General features: G+C 53.8%; 1 protein-coding gene across 1 annotated transcript; it reads left to right on the top strand.

Moving 5' to 3' along the window:
• Window positions 1-3,910: 3,910 nt before the first annotated feature.
• Window positions 3,911-21,104, top strand: LOC101427399 (1-acylglycerol-3-phosphate O-acyltransferase PNPLA3-like). Its single transcript, XM_058309141.1, has 8 exons — window positions 3,911-4,097; window positions 5,878-6,110; window positions 7,217-7,282; window positions 10,904-11,110; window positions 12,069-12,129; window positions 15,251-15,427; window positions 16,886-17,006; window positions 20,951-21,104. Exons 1-8 carry the CDS (start codon window positions 3,911-3,913, stop codon window positions 21,102-21,104), a joined length of 1,206 nt encoding a protein of 401 aa, XP_058165124.1.
• Window positions 21,105-25,700: the final 4,596 nt, after the last annotated feature.

Raw genomic sequence — 25,700 nt, 5'->3', positions numbered from 1 at the left:
ATTCACTGGGGTAAAGAATAGTCTTTTCCACAATTGCGCATACTGGATATCCACATGCAGAAAATGGATGTGGGCCCTTACTTCCCACCATATACAAAATCTAACTGAAAATGGACCAAAGACATATAGATATAAAAGGTAATACTATAACGCTCTTCCAACAAAACATGGGGAAATAACTACAAGACCTTGTAGTACATGACGGAGTGTTTAGATTTTATACCAAAAGTGCTAGCAATAAAAGGAAAAAAATAGATAATAGGACTTCATCAAATTTAAAAACTTTTTTGTGTTAAAGTACATTAGCAACACTTAGTGTACACTTTGAACGGACTATACAAAATGTGGGACTGTATAACACAGGGGATCTAGTGGTAGAAGACGGACTGTGGTTAACAGGACAAATATAAGAACATTCCCTCATGAACTATAACAAATGTGTAATACTAATACAGAGTGTTAATAATCAGATTGGGGGAAAATACACCCATGTAAGATATGGGATATAGTTAGTATGTTTCACAATAATGCAAGGTGCACGGGAGCCCTGTATGATGATATGCATGTTTGTTTTGTAAGTTCAAAACTTTTATGGTACACTTATTGTTTATGTATGTTCATGTATGAATATTTTAATAAAATTTTATAAAAAATAAAAATAAAATTTAAAAAAGATATTAGCAAGAAACTGAAAAGAAAAACCATGGAATGGGAGAAAATATTTGGAAACTATATCTCTGAGAAGGGCATTATATCCAGAATATATAAAGGACTCCTACGGGTCAACAATAAAAGACAAACAAATGGGCCAAGTGTTTGAATAGACATTTCTCCAAAGATGACATTATAATGGCCAATAGGTATATGAAAAGACGTTCAACATCATTAGCCACTAGAGAAATACAGAGAAATAGACTTGAAACCTACAATGAGACACGACTACACACCCACTAGGATGATTAGTATTTTTTTAAGGACAGAAAATAACATGTATTGGTGAAGATGTGGAGAAATAGGAAGCCTCGCTCATTGTTGGAGGCAATGTAAAATGGTGTGTGACAGTTTCAATTTTGTGAATCCTAAAAAGCTGAATTTCATCTTTTTTTTTAAAGATTTATTTATTTATTTAATCCCCCCCCCCCCCGGTTGTCTGTTCTCTGTGTCTATTTGCTGCGTCTTGTTTTTTTTTGTCCGCTTCTGTTGTTGTCAGCGGCACGGGAAGTGTGGGCGGCGCCATTCCTGGGCAGGCCGCACTTTCTTTCACGCTGGATGGCTCTCCTTACGGGGTGCACTCCTTGCGCGTGGGGCTCCCCTACGTGGGGGACACCCCTGCGTGGCAGGGAACTCCTTGCGCGCATCAGCACTGCGCATGGGCCAGCTCCACACGGGTCAAGGAGGCCCGGGGTTTGAACCGCGGACCTCCCATGAGGTAGACGGACGCCCTAACCACTGGGCCAAGTCCGTTTCCCAGAATTTCATCTTTTAAACTAATCCATTCCTGTGGGTATGTGACCCATTTGACTGGACTACATCTGTGGGGTGTGATTCATGCTGAGTCCCCACCCTCTTGCTGGATCTAATGTAAAGGAAGGCACTGAAAGGCAGACTGAGGAAAAGGGAGCTGGCATATTCAATTCTGCAATGTAAGAGAGAGGTCTGCAGGAAAACAGAAGCCCCCAGAGAAGAGTGGCCCATGTTAAGGCTTAAATAAGCTTACCTTGTAACTTATTACAAGTAACTTGTAAATCAGGACTGAAAATGCAGTTATCCAGGAAGGGCTTATGGAAAGTCTTACTGTCTAAGGGATTGGACCTGTTTCCTGCATGCCTAACCAACAGTTTATTGTGAGATCTGTATGAACAAAACCACTGTCAGCCTGAACTAAAAGAGACAGGGAAAGGAGAGACGGAAGGGAAAACAGTTTCAAGAGGAAGACATGGATCCTGAGGTCTAGAACTAAGACGTCTCCTCAGGCCAAGAGAGGGACCCCACACATGTGTATGGAGAAGATGAGTTTGCCCCAGCATTTGATGAGAGTGGATGTTCTAGCCCATCGTTCAGGGAGAGTTTGGCCACTCCAGGCTGCAGAGAGGATGGACTGCATTCCCTGGGGGTTGGGAAGAGTTAGGACACCACCCCACTACTCTGAGGGGGATGGACCTAGACCCCATAGATTATGAAGAAGCAGGTCACCACCGACTATTCTGAGGGGGGTGGGCCTGTATGACAAATATTAGGGAGAATGTTGTTGCTACCTCACCGTAATAAGGGGGTCGAGACTGTCCCCCAGAGATTGGGTGAAGTGTGGCTGTCACCGCACCATTCTTGGAGGGTGAGGTCCGCAGCTCAGTTGCCACCCAGATGCTTGATGACAGTGGAACCAAGACAATGGTTGTTGGGCAAGTTGGTGGAAAGGGTGGGCCCCATGAGGCCCAGAGGAGAGGAAGACACAGTTTTAAGGATGACTCTCAGACTTTGAAATCTAATGGAGTATGCCGCACAGGTTTTCAGAACTGTGAGGAGCAGTGGCTCCTTTTTCCCTCCTAAATTCTCCTTATGATAATGCAAATATTTATCCTCTGTATTTCCCTCCTTGGTATATTGGAAGCAGATTATTTCTTTGTGTCACAAGTCTACAGCCAAAGGGGAATGTGCTGGGCAGCCCCAGAGCCAGGAGAGTCAGGAGGGAGCTGGGGCCAGATGGCGGCCCTGTCTGTCCCGACCATGTTGTCTGGCTGGGCTGGGCAGGGCTGAGCAAGTGTTTCCAGTCCAGCCCCAACTGCCCTCCACCCTCACCCTGCACTCAGGGCTGACACAGAACTGGTGGTTCTGTTGAGAAACCAGGGTTGCTGGGACCTCCTTCCCCCAACTCAGGACCCCTTCCCCCTGCACCCACCCATTCCTCCTGCTGAGATCAGCCATCCCGAGGGCTAATGACATTGGGCCCTGGTCTCAGCGTGGATTTTGAGGCTGTGCCTGCCGGGCCCAGGTGGGTGGTCCTGCAGATGACAGACAGTTGTGTCCTGCTGTCCACTGACCCCTGTTCACAGCCAGCTGCACAAGCTCCCCGGGGGTGGGGCGTCCACTGACGTGTCCAGATCCCAAGGGACATCTTGACTCCAACAGCAGCTCCACAGGGCAGAGAGGGAGCCGCCTCCTCAGCTGGACTCGAAGCCCACACTCTGCACCCCTCAGGGCCCTCAGGGGCAAGGGGGGTGCTTGTCTCCTCCAATAGGGCCAGGGGGCCCTGGAGGCTGGGGTCCAGTCCTCCACCCGCTGCTCAGAGGCTCTGGGCAGACGAGCCTCTCCGCGTGGGGGCTGCGCGGGCCACAGCATGCAGCGTGGACAAGAGGGCCAGCGGCGGGGAGGCCCTGCTAGGGCACCCGCTCAGCTCGCCTGAGCCTGCGCAGCCTCGCCTGCCTGCACGCACCCATCACGAGCTCTTCACCGTGCTGGCCCCCAAGGGAGACTCAAAGGAAGCCCCGTGCCTAGCAGAGAGGAAAAGCCTTCCCGCTGGCAGGAATCCCAGAGGATCCCACAAAAACCACCAGGAAGCAGAACAAGAGCTTGAATTCTGTTAGGAGGCTGGTGCCTGCTTGAGGGAGACCACGAAGTGTCAACGGGCGGCTGAGGGCCCTGGCGCCAACCGAGACTGACCCCCTGCCTTAGGGGTGACGGGGAAACTTTTCTCCCCAGGCTTCTCCCACCCTTTGGAGTTAAGGAAACGCACCCCCGGCTTTGGGGCGTGGCCTGGGCTCATTAGCACTGGGGAGGGGAGGGGCTCATTTGCGTGGGGGCGGGGTGAGGTGGGGCCGGCTGAGGAGGCTTCACCCCGGGATCAGAGAGCGCAGGACAAGACCGAGCAGCAGCGACCCCGACCCCGGGCCCTGGGCCGCTACCTCCCGCCGCCATGGACGAGCCCGAGCGCGGCTGGAGCCTGTCCTTCGTGGGCTGCGGCTTCTTGAACTTCTACCACGTCGGGGTGACCCGCTGCCTGCGCGAGCGCGCCCCGCACCTGCTCCGCGACGCCCGCATGTTATTCGGCTCCTCCTCCGGGGCGCTGCACTGCGCCGCCCTCCTCGCCGGGGTCCCGCTGGGTGCGCCTGGGCGCCGCGGGGGCTCCCGGGGAGGGGGCGCTGGCGGGCTGGGGCGCCCCGTGGGCCCGGGGTGGGCGGGGGGCGCTCAGGATTTAGCCCCTACCCTGGGCCAGGAACAGAACCCGGGTCTTCCAGAAGCGATAGGGTGGACGGAGTGCGCCCGGGACCTGAGGAAGGGGCTGGGCCCCGCGGTCGCCGTGGCGACGCATCGCGCTGGCAGCGCTGGGCCGCTGAGCTGCCGAATGCCCTGGTCCCAGGGTGGGCAACTGCTCTCCAGGGACTGGAGGACCTGGGGTGCCCCTGCCCCTCCCACAGTCCTCACCACCCAGCCCTCTGGGGGCCCAGCAGCCACTGGGAGTGGGCAGCCCTTCGGGGTCTTCTAGGGGAGAGGGGCAAAGGGGGGGAAGGGTGGCCGCTGGGGAGGACGAGCGGGCCCCAAGGCCACTCTGCAGGTCCTGGGCTCAGTGGCCCTAACAGCCACCTTGTATCCCAGGGGGCCCCAGGCACCCGCATGGACCGGGGATTAATTAGGACACACTGGAATGCGCTGGCTGACCCTGGGGACAGGCCCACGGTCCCTCCAGTGCAGAGGCTCCTACAGGAGACAGGTGTGGGCTGGGGCTGTATCTGGCAGGGTGGAGGGGCGGCTCAGGACCACCACATCCCTGGAAAGTGGCTCTGGAGGTTGCGGCAGGAGCAGCTCCCCGTGTCCTGGGAGCCCCAGGTTTCTGGTCTCCACCCCCCGTTCAGAGGGCCGTGCCCCGGTGCCTGCTCTGCACCACTGAGGACACTTTCCCAGGGGCTGGGACCTAGAGCCCACCTGGGCTGTGGGCAGTTGTGTCCCCTCTGCTGGGCTCAGCAGGGCCACACACAGAGGGAGAGCTGTGAGCGGAGGAGGGACTTGAGGCAGGACAGGCAGGGGGCGAGGTCTGTCCCGCAGCCCAGCATTTATGGCCGGTCACATCTCAGGCTCACAGGGTGGCCCTGCCGGCCAGAACAGAAGGGGCCGGGTCAGCGAGGGGTCAGAGGGAGCCTGCACGGGCCCCGGGCCCCTCGACAGGCTGGTGGGACCAGTTAGTGATGCGGGGCCTCCTCTGGTCAAGCACCTTATAGCCGGTGTCTTATCCACCCTTCCTGACTCCAAAAGGTAGACAAAGATTGTCCCACCTTAAAGAGGCCGCCTGAGACTAGGAAGATGGTGAAGTCGCCTGCTCAGGCCACCGGGCTAGTGAGTTGGTGGACACGGGATTCACGCAGCTCCAAGCCTGGCTTCTTTCCCCTGCCCCCTGTGGGACTGAATAAAGCTCTGGTGCTGAGTTCTTGGCTCTGGTTTTGTGGGGAGTGGGGATGGGGTCAGCTTACCAGGGCCCCTGGAAGTGGGGGGCTCATTTCTGTGGCAGGAGCCAGAGCAGCACTGCTCAACAGAAATAGAGTGCAAGCTGCATATATATTGCACAGTTTCTAGGGACACAGTGGTAATTAATTTTAATAATCTTTTGTTTAACCCAGTTGAGAATATTATCATTTTCACATGGTATGAATATAAAACATGATTAATGAGCTATTCCACATTCTTCTTTTGTGTGCACTTAGCCTTTGAAATCGGGTGCTCGTTTTACACATCTCAGCTGGACTAGCCCCATCCGAGGGCTCAGGAGCCACACGCAGGCAGAGAAAGGCTGGCAGCTTCCTTGCTGTCCGGCTTCGTCCGGCCCTGCCTTAAAGCATTCAGTGTCTCCAGCGTGGAACATTCTTCTGTATGTTTGTCTCCCACCAACAGATCAGATGATACAGATGTTCACTCGCCTCCTCTGGACTGTCAGGAAACGGAGCCTTGGCGCCCTCCACCCGTCCGTAAACTTGAGCAAGTGTGTTCGAGAGGAACTCCACAAATGCCTCCCGGCCAACGTCCACCAGCTCGTCTCTGACAAAATGGGCATCTCACTCACCAGAGTATCTGACTGGAAAAACGTGCTGGTGTCTGATTTTCAGTCCAAAGATGAAGTCGTGGACGTAAGCAGCTTAATTCATGGGTGTCTAAGCTTGGTTTGGGAAACATCACATGGAGGGATGTGCTGGCCCCCTGCCCCGTCGGCTTAGATGCAAAGGAACTGCCTGCCTGTGATGCTGGTTTGCTGCGCGTCCCAGGGCAGCGCAAACGCTGTGGCTTCGGGTGGTCTGGCCGGCGCCTCTGTAAACCCCGAATAATCCAGGACAGGTTCAGTTTCAAGTAACCCCTAGCCATCCTTCAAGACTTGGCTCGTGACCTCTCCCTTGGGAAACTTACCAGCTTGTCCCTGTCCCCGACATGTTCTAACGTGCTCCATCATGACGGTGTCTTCTAGACTGAGGCCCACAAGGCTCAGAGCAAATCTTGTACGTGTCTGTTCCGGGGTCTAGTCCAGGGAAGGTCACCTGCAGAGTCGAAGTATCTTTTGATTTGGCTGCTGCTTACCACAGGGCTGTACAAGACAGCAGCCTCCACCCCTGAACAGCAGCCCAGCAGCTCAGCAGCCCGTTTCACCCTGTCTTGTGTTCCTAGGCAGCCAGCGCCTGTCCATTCCCACATGGCTAGCTCTCCATGAACCAGCGCCCCGTCCTGCTTAATTCTCACTAGCACAGCACTACCCAACTTGTGGTCCTTGGCCTGGCTGCATCGGCCTCCCCTGGGGGCTTGTTAGAAATGCAGGCTCTCAGGCACCCGGCCCAGACCCGCCAGATCAGAATTTGGGTGTTGACAAGCTCTGCAGATGGCTCTGGTGGACATCAGGGCTTGAGAAGCACCTAGACAGCCCCGTCCCAGTCTGTCAATGAGCTGTAAGTCTCGGTGGTGTCTGCAGGGGCCCGGCCCGGCTCCCTTGTGGGAACAGGGGCTGGAAGTGTGAGTCCATGCAGAAGCTGTCGTGAAGGTGCCAACACTAGGAAAGCCCCTACACCTGAACTGCAGGGCCTACTGGCTCATCCCTCACTCAACCCACTGATCAAAGCACCTCCTCTGAGCAAGAGGATTTTCAGCTTTGTTGCCTGCTTGTTTGGGGAAGGCCTTTGTGAGGCCAGGAGCATAAGGGGCAGGCCCAGCCTGTTCCGAATGCTTGGTACATGCCCTTTTGTCTTCACAGGCCTTGGTTTGTTCCACCTTCATCCCCTTCTACTCTGGCTTAATCCCTCCTTCCTTCAGAGGTGTGGTAAGTCTGCCTTTTGGTGGTTGTGCCTGTGAGTCCCAGTTCCCTGGGGCTTTCCTTCAAAATGCATGTGCACAGCCCCTCCCTGCCAGGCGCCAGGCTCAGGGCAGCCACCTCCAGCCCCCAAACCTGAGCCTTGTGCCTTTGGCTGCTTGGAGGGGGGCCAGAGCTGGTCCACTTCCAGTCCACCTGGGCAGCAAAACCGTATCGTGTAGAATTCATTACCTGGCTACCTGCCAGGTAGGCCGACTGGTTGACTTCACCTCCACCAACGCAAACAAAGATAGGTTCCCTGTGGCCTAGTAAAGTCTAAGACACTTACCCGTGTGCTCCACGTGTAAGCGGGGGCTTGGTTCTTAGGGGAACTATAGCAGTAGTAGGTTTTCCAAACCCAAAAGTCTCTAAGTCGGTCCTCACACAGGTTTTGACTCACTTCGTTTCACCACTTTGTGGTGCAAGACAAAGTTTTGGCTCTAAAATATTAGGATTTGGGGGACGTTTCTGAACTTAGGAAAACAGTAGCTGAATATTTCATAAAATCCAGTTGGAACTGTAAACAGAACCAAGCTGCAGAGAAAACTCACGTTTCTGAGCCACCAAGTAAGGGCCAAGTACACTGGATTCCCATTATGCACAGGCGTGAGGTTCTGGGACGCACCTGAACCCTGAACTGGCCGCCGCAGCGCCCCTGGAAGGAGGAGTGGGTCAAGTTCTTGAGCCTCTGGTCCCCACAGTCCCTCCACCTTAACCTTCTTTATGTGCTTATATTCAAGGACACCTTTTACCTTTTGCTTCCTCCTTACCTTTGAAGACAATCATTCCTCAGGGACTTCTTTGTTTCTTGACCCACGGGTATCCTTGCCTTCAGGACATTTTAGAGTAACTTTTGAATAAAGCCTCTGACTGTAAATTTAATCCAGTTTAATCATCAAAGGCACTGGGGACAGTTAACAGAAGTTCATTAGATAAGGTGTTGGTTCGTTAGCACTAGAATTCAGTCCTGAAGGAAGCTTCTCCAACACACTAGTTTGCTCCAAAAGGCACCTCGCAGGTTTCTTGTGCTTAGGAACACAAAACAGCCCTTGGGGGGTGGAGGGGTAGAAGGGATTTAAACAGTGAAATCACCCACAAAAAGCCTAAAAATAATAAAGGGTGTGCTAAATATACCAAGAAAAGAACACCTGTTTACAGACTGAGAGCTGAGACAAGCAGTGGACGTCTCCTCCCTCGGCTGGGAACTTGCGCAGCAGTCATTTCACTGCTCTGTGCAGATCCACGAATGATCACGGAGCACCATGAACAGGCCCCCATGAAGGCTGCAGGTTGCCTGGAGCTCACAGGCAGGACCCTCTTCAGTCCTTGCAACCAGGGGGAAATGTGGTTATTCATCCCACACGACAGCTCGGGACACTGAGGATCAGGGACAAGCAGCAACTGGCCCGAGGGCTCGCGGTCAGCAAGGCTGGCCCTGCGCCTCCTCCCACAGGTGAGGCCCGAAGTCACCACCTGGAGGGCAGCTCCCGGCCTCCACTGCTGGCCCAGCCCTGCAGAGAGCTCCACAGGGCCACTGATCTGGCCACGGCTCCTACCATGACTGGGCCTGGCCCAGCGGAGCCCCTTGCCCTGCAGGGGCTCCACACAGATGTTTTCATCACCCCCAGCACGAGGCACCTCCTGCTGATGTCCTGAGTCCCCAGGGCACAGTTCTGGCTCTGCCTCCCAATTCAGGGTTGCAGCCCTCTGGGGTCTGACTCCCTCCTTGTGAGCCCACGGATTTGGTCAGAAGCTGCTGGCAGTGTTGGGACTTGGTTCTGTTCAACAAAGAGGTGCAAGGGCCGATTCCTGAGCCCTGCTGGGGGCGAGGGAGCAGGAGTGGAGTGCTCTCCAGGCTGTGGACTTGCCATGGGGCCTATGCTGGGCTCGGGGGCATGTTCTTCTCCGCAGCGGTTGTCCATGGGATGTGATCCTGGACACCCCACTATCACCGCCACTGCTTGGGGCACATCTGGCGACACTCTTGGTTTTCACAACGGGGCGAGCACTACAAGCTTCTATGGGCAGAGGCCGCAGATGTGGGGTAACACTCCACAGTGCATGGGACAGCCACCTCCACAGATGGAGCCCACCCAAATGGCCACTGCCGATGCGGAGCAGCCTGTGAACTCTGTTCTGGGAGGGAGAGCACTTCAGGGGCCTCGGTACACACTTGAGCAGAGGCGCAGGCCTCTGAGCAGATGGAGGCTTTTACTGACATGCCAGAGCTTCGCTCAGGTCTCACACGCACTGTCATCCCTGTTTACAGGCCAGGAGCCCCAGGTCCTGCAGGAGGAAGTGGCTGTCCCTAATCTTCTCTGCCTTGGCATGGCATGGCACACAAACCTAGAATTCAATCCCTGCTCTTCCCCACAAGAGCTGGGCCACTTTGAACAAGGGTCTTCACCTCTCTGAGGTTGGCTTGAAAGACGTGTGTTCACTACAGCATGATTTCCTACCACTTGTGGTGGAAGGAGCATGGGAAGGCAGGCACAGTGCTGAGCACAGCCTGGCACAGGTGCCTATTTGGTAACGCAGGTCATGCTGTTTCCTCCCCCTCCGCCAGGCCCCTGTGGCTATGGCCGAAGCACAACCACCCATGCCCTACACGCCATACACCCTCTGAAAAGAACAACAGGGCACTCCTGAGGTTCCACTGAGCAAACTCGTACAGTGCTGTAGGAAACAAAAATCGAAGGAAAAATGTTATATGGCATCATATGGAATATCCCTTATATGAAAAATCATCCTTGTGGCTTCCTCCTCCTCAGGCTTAACCAGAGACTTCTGACTCTGGGTCCATGTTCCTTCATGCCAGGGAGGTGCTGCTGCCTTCCTACAGGGCACCTGATAACCAGGTGGATGGTTGTGGTTTGGGAATCATTCCAGACACCAAGTCCCCAGCTGGAAACTGTCCAAAGTGTAGCAACACCTGCCTGTCCCAGCTTGGCAGTGTGCAATAAGATTGTTTTAGGATAGAGATGAGGGACAATTCATCCTCAGAATTATTTGTTCCAAAGGCCACTTGGAGAAGAGGATATCTTTTGGGTCATCTGGGTCCCAGTTTCACTAATTCATTTGAGTCTCTCAAGGTGATGGCTGTTTGCATTTTGAAGGTGTGAAGGGAGAAGACCACAGAGGTTAAGTATCTTGTCCTAGACTTCCCAGCACCAAGGGGGTTTGGATTTGAACCTGTGGACATTTGTAACTTCTAGGGCCATGGCTGGGTCTCCATCTGCTGTATCCCAGTGCCCACAGGGCCCCTCATTTCATGCTCCCTTGATGCACAGACAAAAGGCACTCGAGTGGATGCCCACTGGGCACAGGATTGGCCAGTGGATCAGGCTGGCCTTGGGCCTCCACCTAAGTCTTGCCCAAGCACCTCTGTGCACACCAGCACACTCCCACCTAGGGTGCCTGGCACAGGAGAGCTCAGTGAGGATTTGCTGGAGATTGACTAGGTGCTGCCAAAGCCCCTGGTCTCCCTGCATGTCAGCTTGCAGCTGAGAAGCCTCCACCCAGCCTGAAAAGCCCATGACACAGTGGCCCAGAGCTTCTGACAATGTGTGTCCTGCTTTCCTCCCTTATAAGCGATACGTGGATGGAGGTGTGACTGATGATGTGCCCTTCATTGATGCCAAAACAACCATCACCATTTCCCCGTTCTATGGGGAGCATGACATCTGCCCCAAGGTCAAGTCCACAAACCTTCCTCATGTGACCATTAACAAGCTCAGTCTACATCTCTGTTCAGAAAATGCCTACCTTCTAGTCAGAGGGCTCTTCCCAAATCTCAAGGTGAGTGGTACACGTACAAGTGTGGGAGCATGAATGTGCACGTGCTTACATACAATTCTTTTGCCCTACTCTTTCAGAGGAAATACCAGTTGTTCTACATACAAATAAGCAGAAACAGTAATTGAACATACAGAGTGAATGAAAAGAAGCTTGTCCCAGAAGCTCATGGATTCTCAATGCAGCTGCATTGGAATCACTGGGAACATTTTTAACACCCTGAAGCTCAGACCCCACTCCTAGAGACTGGTGTAATTGGCCATGGGCATTAGAATCTTTATAAAGTTACTCACAGGATTACTGTTTGTGGCCGTGGTCAAGAACCGCAGCTTGTGGTGCTTTAACCTTCCTTCTAATCATCTCTGTTTTAGAGTGGCTTCCACCCAGATGCAGTAGGACAATCTGTAAACTGCTTTCCTTGACACTTGACAGTGGGTGCTCCCAGGGAGAAAGAGGGCTGAGTAGTACAAGGTGCAGCCACAGCTGAGCTCCAGGGAGAGGGAAGCCTCCCCAGAATGGGGTTCATGTGCAGTTTACAGAAGTCACTCACTCCTGCGCCCCCACCCCACAGCTGCTGTCCTTGCCCGCAGGCAGTGGGCACAGGGTCACAGCCAGGTGGGCAGAAAGGCAGCTCCTCTTGGAGCAGAGGGAACTAGGAAAGGCTCTGACACCCATCAGGTGGGAGGCTGCCCACGCTGCCCTCACTCAAAGGGAGCCAAGAAAGTCCTGCCTGGGCTTCACCGAAGGCTCCGGGAGGTGACACCTGAGGCTGAGAAGAGAGGGTGCACTGCCTGCCAGGAGCACAAAGCCCTTTGTTGGGCTTGGCTGTGGCCCTGCTGGGAACAGGGAGGGGCTCCAGGCCTGAAGGTCCTTCCCTGCATCTCTGCCGTCCTCAGGTGATGTTAACTAAATGGCACTTATGGATTCATCTCTGCAGTTACCTTATTTGATTTGCTCCCAGGTACTTGGAGAGATGTGCCTCCAAGGATATTTGGACGCCCTCAGGTTCTTGGAAGAGCAGGGTACGTATGGGGTGGGAGATGAGGTGAGTGCTATAAGCAGGCTTCTTTTTGGGAGTCTATAGCAACCAAGACTGAACCTCAGGTACATCACTTGGGCCTCAGCCTTTCATGCCAACTTTACTCAATGCAAGCATTTTCATGTGAGATAGGAAATCCTTGTGCCACCTTATAGATGAGGAAATGAAAGCCTGGAGAAGTGAGCAAGGACCACGTGGCCCTGTGGGGCAGGGCTGGGACTCGACCCCAGGAACTCAGGACCCCAGGGCTCCTCCTCCTCCCACAGGATCACCTGCGCTGCAGGCAGTTAGGCTGGTTTTCCTCTGGCTTGAACCACAGTGAACCTTCACTTCCTTTAGCAGGGGATGAAGTTGCACAGGGTCCCTGGACTGTCATCCCAATTTATGCAATCAGAAGAGTTGCCTCCAGGCTGGTGTGGGTCCCTCCTGCTAAACTAGTCCTCCCCCCTGGGCAGGAGGCACCTATGAGTCATCCCAGCTCCTCCAGGCTCTAGAAGCCTCATGGCAGAGGCACACATTAGATGAGCTCCTTCCCTTGACCGCTAAAAGTTGGCTGATTATAGGTTGAGGCAGGTCCTCTGGATTAGTTTTTGGCCAAGGCAAGCGAGACAGTGTGACCAGAGGATGGAGGGCCTGTCCTCATTCATGGAGTCCGTACTCGCCTACTCGCTAACGTGCTGGTAACCCCAAAACCAGGACTCGTGGTACATCTGCTGTCACACACGGACACACCAGAGAAATGAAGGACTTGCGTGGCCGATGTGCACGTTCCCGCGGAGTTCGAGCAAGGTGGGGCTCAGCCTTTCTGCTGCAGCTCATTTTAAAAGCAAGTGTCCTTTTCAGAGTCCACATGGTGCCAGGTCTTTCTCGTTTTTGTGCTTATTTTGGAGATTCCACCATTTAAAATGGCCCCCAAAGATAGTGCCAAAGTGCTGTCTGGGGCGCTGAGCATGGAGGCTGTCGTGGGTCTTACGAGAAAATACTTCGTTCAGGCGTGAGGTCTGGTGCTGTTGGCTGTGAGCGCAGTGTTAGCAAATCCAGAGCGTCTATTGAATGTGGTGTCTGTAAACAGAAACGACGTGAAACGAGGCATGGATGGCGGGTTGATGGGAACGTTGTGGCAGAGGCTGCAGCACCTGAGCCTGCTCTGCCCCAGGAGCAACGCCCAGGGTCGCTACTTCGGCTTTGGCGGAACTTACAGACCTTCACTCCTGTGAGGGCCGAGGACCGACTGACAGGCATTTGTCTACTCAGAAAATACTCATCCTGTCCCTGCTGGAGGCCGGGCAACAGGCTACGTGGCAGGCTCCACCGTGAGCTGGCTGCCGTGCCCTGCCCCTGTGGAGCTTGAGTCTTGGGGAGGCACAGGCAGATCAGTCAATGGAAAGAACCTTGGCAGGGGGAGCCAGGACACCCTGGGTTCATGCAGGAAGGAGCGCAAAAGCAGGGACTTCAGGCTTCTGGGAGGATTGAAGGCCAAGTTGAGACCCTGTGGGTGAACAGGAGCATCCCAGGCACAGGGGACATACAGGTCAGGCCTGCAGGTAACAGGGAGTGGCCTGTTGGAGGGAGGGAAGAAGGCCTACGGAGCAGAGTGGAGGGGGCGGGGGCCATGCAGGGAGGAGGACACAGAGAGGACACTGGCCAGTGGGCGTGGAGAGGGCTTGGCTTCCCAGAGCAATGGGGAGCCACTGAGGGTGGCTGAAGCAGGAGGGAGTAGGGACAGATGAGGGCTTGGGAGGCCCCACTGGCTGCAGCGCAGAGAGGACAAGATGGGCACCCAGGAGGGCAGGGGAGGCTGGAGGCTGGGACAGTGTCAGCAGCAGGTGCAGTGAGGGAGAAAGGGGCAAAGGGGTTAGGCAACAGGCCTTGTTGCTGGCTAGGGGCTGGGGAAGGTGAGATTCAAGGGCGACATCCTGGTTTCTGGCTTGGGCCAGCGTACAGCTCGGGAGGGAACAGGTTGGCAGGAACGCTGACGAGCTGATGTGGGCCGCTCTTGTGTGGCTGCACAGGGTCTGCAGTGCTGGAGGGCACCCAGGCTGGGGAGGACATCTGGGGGCCCTGACGTGGACTCAGGAGGCAGAACTTCTGCACTCAGCTCCACCACCTCCTGGCTCGGGACCAAGCTTTCTGTCCCTGGCCTGGGTGTCCACCCCACGGCAGGGAAGAGTGGATGAAAGGCTACCTAGGTAGTTCTCAGGAACTGCAGACACAGGCAGGACTGAACCCACGTGGTGTAGGAGCGGAAGCTGATTCTAAAGATGGACGCAGGACCCCTGAGCAGGCTCGTCCTCCCGGGGCTCTGCGAGAAGAGGGGTGCCATGTCCATGTGCTGTCCCAGGGGAATGGAATCCCTGAAATGAACCTCAGGAAAGGGAAGCCTCAGAGGCCTGGAACCTTTTAGAGAGTGAGGTGTGCTTGGGGAGCAAGGTGTGGTCTCTGAGGGGCAGCCCCACACACCTGGGACTACCTGTCAGGGCCCTGCCTAGTGTTGGCTATGGGGTGCCTGCACCTAGGACAATGCCCAGCCTGTGCAATGCTTGTGAACTAAGAGCTCCTTCCATTTCTTTCACCAGTAGGGATTCTGAGTGGCAAGGCAGGGAGACGCAAGAGTGCTGTCTTGGACATCAGGCCTCGGCTCAGTTCCTGTCTCTGACACGTCCTGCCTGCGTGGCCTTGGACAAGTCCCTTAACCTCTCTGTGCTTCTGATTGCTGAGCTGAAAAATGGAGATGATGATAAGGATAGAGTCGAATGGCCATTTCACGCCTGACTATGATGTTCTAAACAGCTTGAGTTTGGGTTATTTATTAGAAACTAATTACAACCCTTATCTTTTCAACTGCATGAGCCCAGATGTGGACATGGAGCCCACACGCTGGTGAGTGAATGAGCCAGGAGCTTATCTCACCTCCGTCCAGCTTCAAAGGCCCCACTTCCTTCTCTATTCCAAAGTCGGCCCTCCCTGGTCTTTGGCTAATGCAGGCCTGTAGCATCCCCTGTGTTTGCTGCCTCCCCTCTGATTGTGTGGGTGGGCAGGTGGGTGCTAAGTCACAGTCTTTTTCCCAGATTGCCCTGATGGGAGCTTGCCCATGCCCTTCGCAGGCATCTGTACCAGGCCAGGGCCCAGCCTGAATTCATCCTCAGAAGAGAGCGCGTCGGAGGTCATGGCGCCCTGCTGGGAGAGCAGGGGCCTGGAGCCCCCCCGGGAGAGAGCTGCCGGGGAGACGAGGCCTGAGGGGGCTGAGCTGCTGGAGACCCTCTCCCCCCAGCTCAGTGCAGGTACCAGTTGTTCAGGGGGCAGAGACAGAAAAGGGATGTTGTTTTCTGTGGATGTTTGGAGGAAAAAGCATTCCTTCCTCATGCTGGGGAGAAAGGTGACTCTGCAGAGTTGGGAAGAGATGGGATGGGACAACCACACTCAGGCCAGGCTCAGACCACCACCACCCACCAGGCACAACCCACATCCCAGGTCACCGTAACCTCCACAGGTACAGGCTCCCACTTGCCCAGGAGCCTGGCTGAGTTGCCCTTCCCATGGTCACTGGAAGGGAAACAGCCTCTGGCTGAGCCCACCTTCAAGTCTCCCCATAAACCCTCACTCCTCAGGCCCTCTGCCCACCTCTCTGGCCGCCCCTCCTGACGGCTCCTGAGCTCTCTCTGCTCTGCACCCAGGGGCCTTCTCAGGAGACCTGCCTCGTCCTTCAGAGGCCCGCCGCAGTCACCACACTCTGCCCGCTGACCCACCCCAAAGCCACCTTCCTCGAGATGGCTCTCCTAATTCCCTCTTTCCCCAGACCCACAGTTTTGAACCTCTGTAGAAAGGTGGTACATTTTATGCCACTAAACATTGGATGGACATGTAGATGGATGCACAAACCAGCTTCCATGTCAGGCAGCTGGAGAAAGGGACACATCAGGCACAACCCCTGCCCGGGGGCACTAACGCCTTAACAGGTGAGAGGCAGCATCTGCCCAGGGGACGTGATGTGAGGCTTCAGGAGGTGATCCTTAGAAAGAAACGGCTGGGGCCCTGGGAAGGAGACCCGTCCAGGAGCGAGGAGCGAGCAGCAGCTCTTAGAGCAGGTGGTATCTGAGGGGGACACTCCCGCACTCCTGCCCTGATACCTGGAGTGGCAAAGAGGTCCACTGGAACCTGCAGCCCATGCCGGGGCTGCTGTGGGCTCCGTCCCTGTCTGATCGTATCAAGCCCCGGCTGTGAGAACCCCAGCCCGTTTCTCCCTGGGGAGAGCCTCTCACACGCTGGCTCTGACGTAGCTTACCAGGGCTGCCGTGACAGACACCGCAGACCGGTGGCCTCATCGACAGGACTTCAGCACCCCAAGGTGGGGAGCCTAGAAGTCCACCCCCAGGTGCTGACAGAGCTGGCTTTCTCCCCGCAGCCTGCACAGCCTCTGGCTCTGGGACTCTCTGCCCCTGGGTCTCCTCCTTGCTCCCGCTGCCTTCTGGCTTCTTCTGTGTCCAAATCCCTGCTCATGAGGACTTGGCCCTACTGGGCACTGTCCACCCTCGTCCACCGTGGGCCACCGTGGCTGGTATGGCTTCCTCATGCCCACGGCCCCAGGGCAGGACTTGAACGTGGCGTCTCTGGGGGACACGACTCACTCCCCGCAGCTGCAGGACTATTCACAGCAAGTTCAAGCAGCAACAGGTAGAGGGGTTTGCTTTCACATGGAGGGACGCACCCCTGACGGGCAGTGCCCCCATTTTCTGTTGTAGCGCTGAGAGAAGCACTGAGAGACGGGGGCGCCTTCAGGAGCGAGCTGCGCAGCCTCTTCCCGCTGAGAGTCCTGTCCCTCGTGCTGCTTCCCTTGGTGTGCGCGGTGGCTCTTGTCCACAGGTGAGCAGCGCAGGAGTCTTTGTCTTCCTCAGGGTGGACGCAGGTCAAGTGGGAAAACACAGGAAGGCCCTGAGCCCAGGCCTGGCTCCTGGTACAGCAGGACAGACAGAGTCCCTGCAGACAGGAGCACGCAGTCTCCACGGAAGGCCCTGGAAGGAGGCCCACCTGTCCTCCTGGCAGCCACGCGCACCCTGTAACCCAGCAACAGTGTCCTCAGAACCACACCTGCCGCCTCCCGGAGCCAGACGTGGCCGCATGCAGCATCTGCTCCAGCCCTCATTGTCCCCTGGGGAAACCGAGGTCCAGAGAGGGGGCAGCCACAGCTCGGGGTCACAGCTGACCAGAATATTGAACACATTAATGGAGGAGAACGTACCTAATTAGTTCTTCCGTTCTCGCCATGCAGTGTTTATGTGGTTCACAGTCAGTAAGGAAGACACGGCGAGTGAAGTGGGATGTTCCCAGAACTCCATGATTGGGCTCCCTCAGGAAGAGGGGGCAGGGTGCTCAGGGGTCAAACTGCCCAGGCTCAGAACCTGGCTCCTCTACTGGGAGCTGAATGTACCTCACTGTGCTGCAGTTTCTCCCTCTAGAAAACAGGGGTGATAAAGGGCGGTCAGGAAAATCAACGGGGCTGGAGGTGTGACATCCGTGCTGGTGCTGCTGATTTTGACTTTCAGGTAACAGTCATGACAGCAGGAAGTAGGCAAGAGACAGAAGAGCGTGGGCCTCAAAACAGGCGACCAGGGTGCTTGGTCCAGGCGGTGTGACCTCAGCACGTCCATCTACCTCTGAAGCGGCAGGTCTCACCTGTGCCAGCATAAGGAACCCTACATGGGTTGCTTATAACTAGATTTTAAAAATTTGTCCTGACTGATGAAACATAAACTGAGCTTGGAAGAGCAGGAATTGGGGGGTGGTGGCAAGACCCTGTGAGGGTCCAGGAAAGGAGGAGCCAAAGAACCTAAAGGTTTGAGGCGGGGCCGGTGCTGACCTGCTGCTGGCAGAGCCCGCTGGACCTTCGTGCCACGCGTGGCCCTACCCTGTAGGCAACTACGGCGTCGGCTCCGTCCCCAGGCTCAGTGCTCCTCAGGAGCGGGGCTCAGCTCCAGAAAATGCTCCTGCGGGGGGAGCCGGCCCAGAGCAGGACGTGAGGACCACTGGAAGGTCTGCTCCTCCCGTTGTCCTGGGCCTCACCCCAGCCCCCTCGACCCCCGGGTCCCATCTGGGTGGGGAGCCCTGGGCCAGCACAGCCTCTCCTGCCCTCTCCTGGGCTGGACCTGCCAGTTCCTTGTCCTTGGATTAGCCCATTCTTCTGCAGGGGTACATTTACAAGCAAGTAATAAGCATTTTGATACTGTGTTTGGCGGGAAATGTATTTATTTGTCAGCACATTTGGCTGAGATCTGCGTGAGTATCAAATTTTAGGCTGATAATTAAACCCCCTCAGAATATTGAGACATTGGTCCTCCCAGAACTGTGAATGTGGAGTCTGACTCTAGTAATTTTCATCCTTTACAATCTGAAATTTCATGAGGCAGATCTTTGTGTGGGTCTTTTTTCCATCATTCAGTGGTGGAATCCCTGGGGACTCAATCTAAAGCCTTCTGCCTTTCCTTAGACTTTGGTAAATTACCTTCTGTTGTTTTGTAATGCCCTCTCTTCATTGTCTTTCTTTTCACTTTTTGGGGCTCTTCTGACTGAGATGTTTGACTTCTTCTCTTGGATACTAGTCTCTCTGTTTGACTCTCTGTTTTCCATACTTCTCACTTCTTTTGTCTTCTTGCTTTTGTTCTGGGAGATTTTCTGAAATTTTATCTTTGAGATAATTTTTAATTTCAGCAAACATAATTTAGTTTCTAAGAGCCCCTTTTCTTGGGCTCTGCTTGTTCTTTTTTCTCAGCATTCTGTTCTTCTTTTATGGATATAACCTTCTCCTGCAGCCCCTTTGCTGTTCTCTGACATCCCTTCTCTTTTTCTTCTTTGATTCAGTTTTGCTTCTCTCCAGTTTGCTTCCTGTTGTCCATGTGTGCTTGGTCATCTTTGGCTCACACAGCTCACACATAGACACAAGGACTGTGGGGTTGGACTTCTGAGCTGAGTGTCAGCCCATTTTCCAGGCAGGTCTCTTCCCAGCCAGGGAGCTTGGTGTGAGCAGCACTGGTGTGTCACCTGCCAGAGTTCCAGGAAGCTAGTGGGTTTTCTTGCTTGTTGGTGAGCCCCCATCCAATGTACCTCTTTTTTTGTTGCTATGACAGATTTATCCATTCATTTGGGTCTGCATTTTTATTTCATGATTTAATTCATGATATGCCGGTGGGTGGTGTGGACAGAAGGCAAACACATGTGTGCACTTTGGAATCCCTGGCATTTGTTTTGCTTGAGCTTTCTTCAGATTTTACATTGTGTTTCTTTATAAAAAGCCACTTACCCTGGCCTGTCCTTCCGTCCATTTTTTAAGGAGTCCAATCTGCCCCTCAATATCCTACTCAGGTTTCCTCCCCTTGGGGAACCTCCCAATCCTTCCCCTCCCCCACAGTCAGCTGCCTCTGCCCCAATATCTCCCAGGGGGTGGGGGTGTGTGGTGGGGAAGTCTGGCATTTATTGGCTCTGCCATGTGGTGCCTTTTTGTGTCTGGAGGGTGGAAGTCTCTGGAGGGGGGCTCAGGTCTTCCTGGGCTCACTCATGACCCACCAGGATCTGAAGAAGGGGGTGGTGTCTTGACCCCAAGATTCTTTCCATCAGCTGCCCTCTTGCCACACTTCTCTTCCAGACGGGAAGAACCCGGGGAAGCCCAGTTCTTTTCATTTCCATGTAAAAGTCTTGAGCTTCTCTGTACCAAAGGGCTTAACTTTGCTTCGTAAATTGATGAGTTTATCTTTGGCATGAAATTGGACATTCACCTTCTGGGCACTCCTCAGATGGGGTTGGAGGTGAATCTAGAAACTGACCTGGGGAAGATACTGTTAAGATGCCTGCATTTGATTTGGGTTGTTGCTTTGTTCCTTTTGTTTACTGGCTTCTCCTCATGCCCATATGGTGAATACTCACGCATGAGTGTGAGTATGTGTGTGCACATGTGAGCGCTCTGCTGGTTCTGGTTTTATTCCCACTGGCTTGTGATGTGGTTCTTTGTTCATATGTGCATGTGCTCATTTGCATTTGCACACAAGTGTACTTGTGATACTTTGGGTTTTATTCCCACAGGCTGGTGATGTGTTTCCTGTATATTCCCAATGCCATCCAGTGGCTGTGGTGGGCAATGTCCAAGATTTATTCTCAACTGATGGCATCTCTGCTCACTACGTCCAGGTACATCACCTGCGTGTGAGTGTGGGGGCCACACAGACAGCCCATTCTTCTGATCAGGTCACCAGGACATTCCAGAACCTTTTTTTTCTTTTTAGGAGGGACTGGAATTTGAGCCCAGTACCTCGTACATGGGAAGCAGGTGCTAAACCCCTTAGCTACACCTGTGCCCCTCCAGAGCCTTTTGCACCTGACTGGCAGCGAGGAGCTTGTCCTCTAGTGGAAGGAGCCTCTGTCTGGGCTGGCAGCTGAGGAAGTCAGAGCTCTTGGTGCTAAAAATGGTCATCAGGGCAGCACAGGGTGCCCAGGAGCCCCGCAGAGAAGAGTGGGAAGCCTTCCTGTAGGAGGAGTCCCTTTGAGCCCAGCCTGATGGCAGACGAGGGCAGAGCTGGATGACACAGCAGAGAAGGGGATCTCAGGCCACGGGAGCAGGAAGATGTTGGGGAGGATCACACAGCCTGTGCTTAGCCTGCAGGAAGCAGCTCTGAACGCCTTCAGTGCAGGGGTTGGGCCCCCCTGCAGGGCCTGGAGTGTGCACAGCAGGGCTCTCAGTGCCCAGCGTGGCAGCCACTCTGAGCCAAGGAGGTCCGTGCTGCAGGAACAGCGGCTAAGCTGGCGTTCTCCCTGTGCTCCAGGTCCCCAGCTCCAGTGCCCGGCCACCAGGCTGTCCCGGTGGCCCAGAACACGAGTGATGCTGCCGGCCACTTCATGCCCCACGCTACCTGGATGCCCGCTCTGGGGACAGGCCAAAAGAGCTTGAAGCTGAGGCAGCCCAGAGATCCTTCCTGAATCTGGCCTGACCTTCTCAGACAGCAAAGAGGCTGCAGGGAAGGAGCGGGGACAAGGGCTTCTGAGTTATTTTGGGAGATACTCTGAGGACATGCCTTCAAGGCTGCTAAGCCTTGTTAACCATTATGGGGTCCCCTCTCCTCCACCTTCCAAAGTCCTTACGCTTCAGACGTACCCAACTGTGGCCTCTGCACTCAACTGACAGTTTATTGGAGACACACGGAGTTGTTTTTAGGAATGGTTAGGAAGATACTTCAGTCTTAAGTGGAAGTCCGACTCCTCAGGAAACTGAGTACCTAAGTGTCTAGCCAGTTGGCTTAGGTGCTCAGCCATCCTAAGGCACTGGCTTTGTGAGGTTAACAGGAAAGAAATATATTAAATGGCTGATAAGACTGCATGGGACTCATTTTCCGTCTGCTTTTAAAGATGCTCGTACAGTGAACATATGATTTATGATTTTTATAAAATGTGTAATAAGAAAGGAAGTGCTTACTCTTAGAAAAGGCCAAGTGCTCCCCCTCCACCTGCCCCTTAAATGCTACCCGCCAGCCTTACGAGCCGCACCCACAAGGCTCTCCCCACTGCCGCCTCCCCCTCTCCTGGACTGAAGGTGTCTCCCAGCAGCAGACACCAACATCCTTACGCTCCTCCACCTCCAGGTACATCCCTCCTTCTAATGCATGCTACGAGGGTGCTTTGGGATCTTCCTCCATCAAGAATAATCATGTGTAGCATATTTGATGGCAGGGATCAACAGTCTATGGTTGGGAAGTGGACTTGGCCCAGTGGTTAGGGCGTCCGTCTACCATATGGGAGGTCCACGGTTCAAACCCTGGGACTCCTTGACCCGTGTGGAGCTGGCCCATGTGCAGTACTGATGCGCACAGGGAGTGCCGTGCCACGCAGGTATGTCCCCCACGTAGGGGAGCCCCACGCGCAAGGAGTGCGCCCCGTAAGGAGAGCCGCCCAGCACGGAAGAAAGTGAAGCCTGCCCAAGAATGGTGCCGCACACACGGAGAGTTGGTGCGGCAAGATGAAGCAACAAAAAGAAACACAGGGAAACGGACTTTGGCCCAGTGGTTAGGGCGTCCGTCTACCATATGGGAGGTCCGCGGTTCAAACCCCGGGCCTCCTTGAGCCGTGTGGAGCTGGCCATGTGCAGTGCTGATGCGCGCAAGGAGTGCCGTGCCACGCAAGGGTGTCCCCCGCGTGGGGGAGCCCCACGCGCAAGGAGTGCGCCCGTGAGGAAAGCCGCCCAGCGTGAAAAGAAAGAGCAGCCTGCCCAGGAATGGTGCCGCCCACACTTCCCGTGCCGCTGACGACAACAGAAGCGACAAAGAAACAAGACGCAGCAAATATACACCAAGAACAGACAACCAGGGGAGGGGGGGAAATTAAATAAATAAATAAATCTTTAAAAAAAAAAAAAAAAAAAAAAAAAAAGAAACACAGATTCCCATGCCGCTGACAAAAGAAGTGGACAAAGAACACACAGCAAATGGACACAGAGAACAGATAATTGGGGCGGGAAGGGGGAAGGTGAGAGAAATAAATAAATAAATCTTTTTTAAAAAGTCTATGGTAACCAAACTGCAAAACTTGAAGTAAAGCATGGGCTCAGTTAAAAAAAATAAAACGGATGTTAGTGTCTCTATGTGCACGGCTGTATATGACGAAAACAAGACTGAAAGGACATATTCCATAATATTTATGGTGGTTTTCATTTTACCATTATTCATAACTATATTTTACTCATTGGGCTTATATGTGTTTTTTAGATTTCTATGATGAAGTTGTATTACTTTTATAATCAGAATGTAACTGATTTTGTCAAAACATATAAAAGTGTATGGTGCAAACTGTAAACTATAATGTAAACCATAGCCCATGGTTAATAGCAATGATTCAATATTTGCTCAAATAATGTAACAAATGTACCACATTCATGTAAGTTATTATTAGCAGGGCAAAATGTAAGAGAGGGAGGGCCAGGTTATATGGGAATCCCCTATATTTTCAATGTAACATTTATGAAATCTAAAGCAATTTTAAAAATAAAAAGACTATAACTCATAATAAGTATTATTTCTAAAAAGCTTTTCCTTGTCCCTACAGCCTTCCCACATGCGAGGCAGGGTTCTGGAGGGAAACAGAACCAATAGGATATATGTGTTTATTTTTTGTTTTTGTTTTTGGCATTTTTAAAATTTTATATATTTTTTATTTTTTAAATTAAAGTTAATAGATCACAAAGAAGTTTGTGTTTATTTTGGGGATTATTTTAGGAAATTGACTTACGCGATGGTGAAGTTGTAGGCCACCAGCAGGCTGCAAGGCAGGCAGGCCTTGGTCCTGAAGAGCTGAGGCAGGATTTCTTCTCCACTGGGAAACCTCAGTTCTCTGCTCTTGAAGCCTTCACCTGCTTGGCTGAGGCCCACCCACTTTACTGAAAGTCGACCCATTGTAGAGGCTAATCCACCTCCAGAAAGTGGACACAGGGGACAGCCCAGCTGACACCTAAAACCTTCCCACGAAGGCACCCCGTGCTGCTTTCCTTCGTCACAGCCCAGCTCCTTCAACAGCCTTTCCCTTGTTGGGTTCACGACTCACTCCCGCTGTCTGCTCTCCCCATGGCAGCCCCATGGTCAACCTCGGACTCTGTGGGGCAAGGCCAGGGTCCTCTTGCCACATGCAGTGGCCTGGGCTGGACACTTGACCAGCCCTTTCTAGAATCCCTCTCCTCCCTTTAAGACTCTGATTCTCACACTGCTCTGGCACCGAGCCTGCTCCCCAAGGATCTGCTGACAGCAGTCACCAGTCATCGGGTCACCTTGCTCCCAACCAGGGCTGCAGCCAGCACTCCTGGAGGGGTTGCCCTCACATCCAGGATGTCCCTCAGCTGCACCTCAAAGTGGACCCCTCCAGGGCAGAGCTCTTCAGCTCTGCAATCCTCTTCTGGGCCCTCTGTCAACTACTGAGTTGCCGAGCCAAGAACAGGGACTCCCCGAGTCTTCCCTATACCCCACTTCCAGGTAGCCCCAAGTCCTGCCAGGTCCACATCCACTTAACTGGAATCGGCCTCTTGCTAGAGCCCTTGCCGAGGTCCAGACCCTGCTCTCACTACCTGGGTTGCTGCTAGAGGTTCCCACCAGCCTCCTTGCTGCAGGGGCCTCCTAAAGCCTGGCCCAGCCACTCACTCCCACACTCCCAGCACCCCGAGCCTCCCTCCTGCCACCCAGCAGCGTCCTCACCGCATGCTCCCTGCCAGTCCTGCCAGTGCTTCAGGGTCTCCCCCCACAGTCCCCTGGGCCTGTGGGATGGCATCAGAGGCTCCTCAGTTCTCAGGAGTTGGGGAGGTGGGCAGCGGCAGCCAGGATGCTCACCCTCTGGAAAGGGACAAGGAACCACGAGCAGAGGACCCGGGGGAGCCCATGGTCTGGGATGCTTCAGAACTACTGGGCCGGTGACCCTGGTGGGCACTGCAGGGAGGAGTTTGGATTTTGATGCCATTTGGTCACCTGGAGAGGGTCCACTTGAGCGCAGGGGAGGAGAGGGAAGGGACATGGCTGGTGGGGGCGCCAGGGCAGAGGGTCGGTCTCCTTTCCCAGCCAGATGAGCTGACTGGTCTCCAAGGGGCACTGGGCTGCAGTGGTTTCCCAGCTGCTAGAACATGCACCACACATGGGCTGGCTTCAACAACAAGCACTTATGGGTTCTCAGTTTCAGAGACTACAGGTCCAAAATCAAGGCGTTAGCAGGCCATGCTTCCTCCCAGAGTGCAGCATTCTGGGGCTGGCCTGCCACAGTCCTTGCGGTTCGTGGGCTGGCAGCTCTGCCCCCTATCACAAGGCCATCATGCTCTTTCTTGCTCTCTCTCCCCCTCTCCCTTGTCTGCTCTTCCGGTGTTCACTGACTTCCGGCTTCTTCCTGCATGGTCTTCTCTAACTGCCCCCACATTTCTTCTGCTTATACAGACCTCCAGGAATCCAGAGTCAGGCCCACCTGCTTCGGCTGGTCACACCTGGACTAAAAATACCTTCAGAAGGTCCTATTTACACTGGGTTCAACCCCACAGGGGCACAGATTATGCTTAAGAACATGTTTGTTGGTTTTTTCACAATTGCTAAAGGATGGAAACAACCTAAATGTCTGTCAACTGATGGATGGATAAACAACTTGTAGTATATTCACATGATAGAATACTATTCTGCTATGGGAAGAAATCAACTGGGGAAGCACATGACTTTATGTTGAGGATACTGAGTGAAATAAGCCAGATACAAAAGGAGGAATACTGTACATTCTCCCTGATATGAACTAAATACACTGAGTAGACTTATGGAGTTGGACTAGGAAGTATAGGCTGGTGAGAAAGGGACTGTGGGTTGAGAAGGGGGAGAAGATGTTGGATATATGTAGAATGTTTAGTCAATTGTGGATATGTGGTAATGGGTGGACTTAATGGCAACACTTTATAAGGAGTGTAATGAACACTGTTGATTTATGGATGTGACTATAGTTGAAACAAGTCATCTAAGGAGATTTATGTTAGTTGGACAAGAGCTGGAGGATAGTATAAAGAAGGCACGACAATGA

This window comes from Dasypus novemcinctus, chromosome 12 (assembly GCF_030445035.2).
Source record: "Dasypus novemcinctus isolate mDasNov1 chromosome 12, mDasNov1.1.hap2, whole genome shotgun sequence".
Lineage (NCBI taxonomy): Eukaryota > Metazoa > Chordata > Mammalia > Cingulata > Dasypodidae > Dasypus > Dasypus novemcinctus.
The sequence above is the reverse complement of the archived record's forward strand: the minus strand, read 5'-3'. Positions and strand labels throughout refer to the sequence as shown.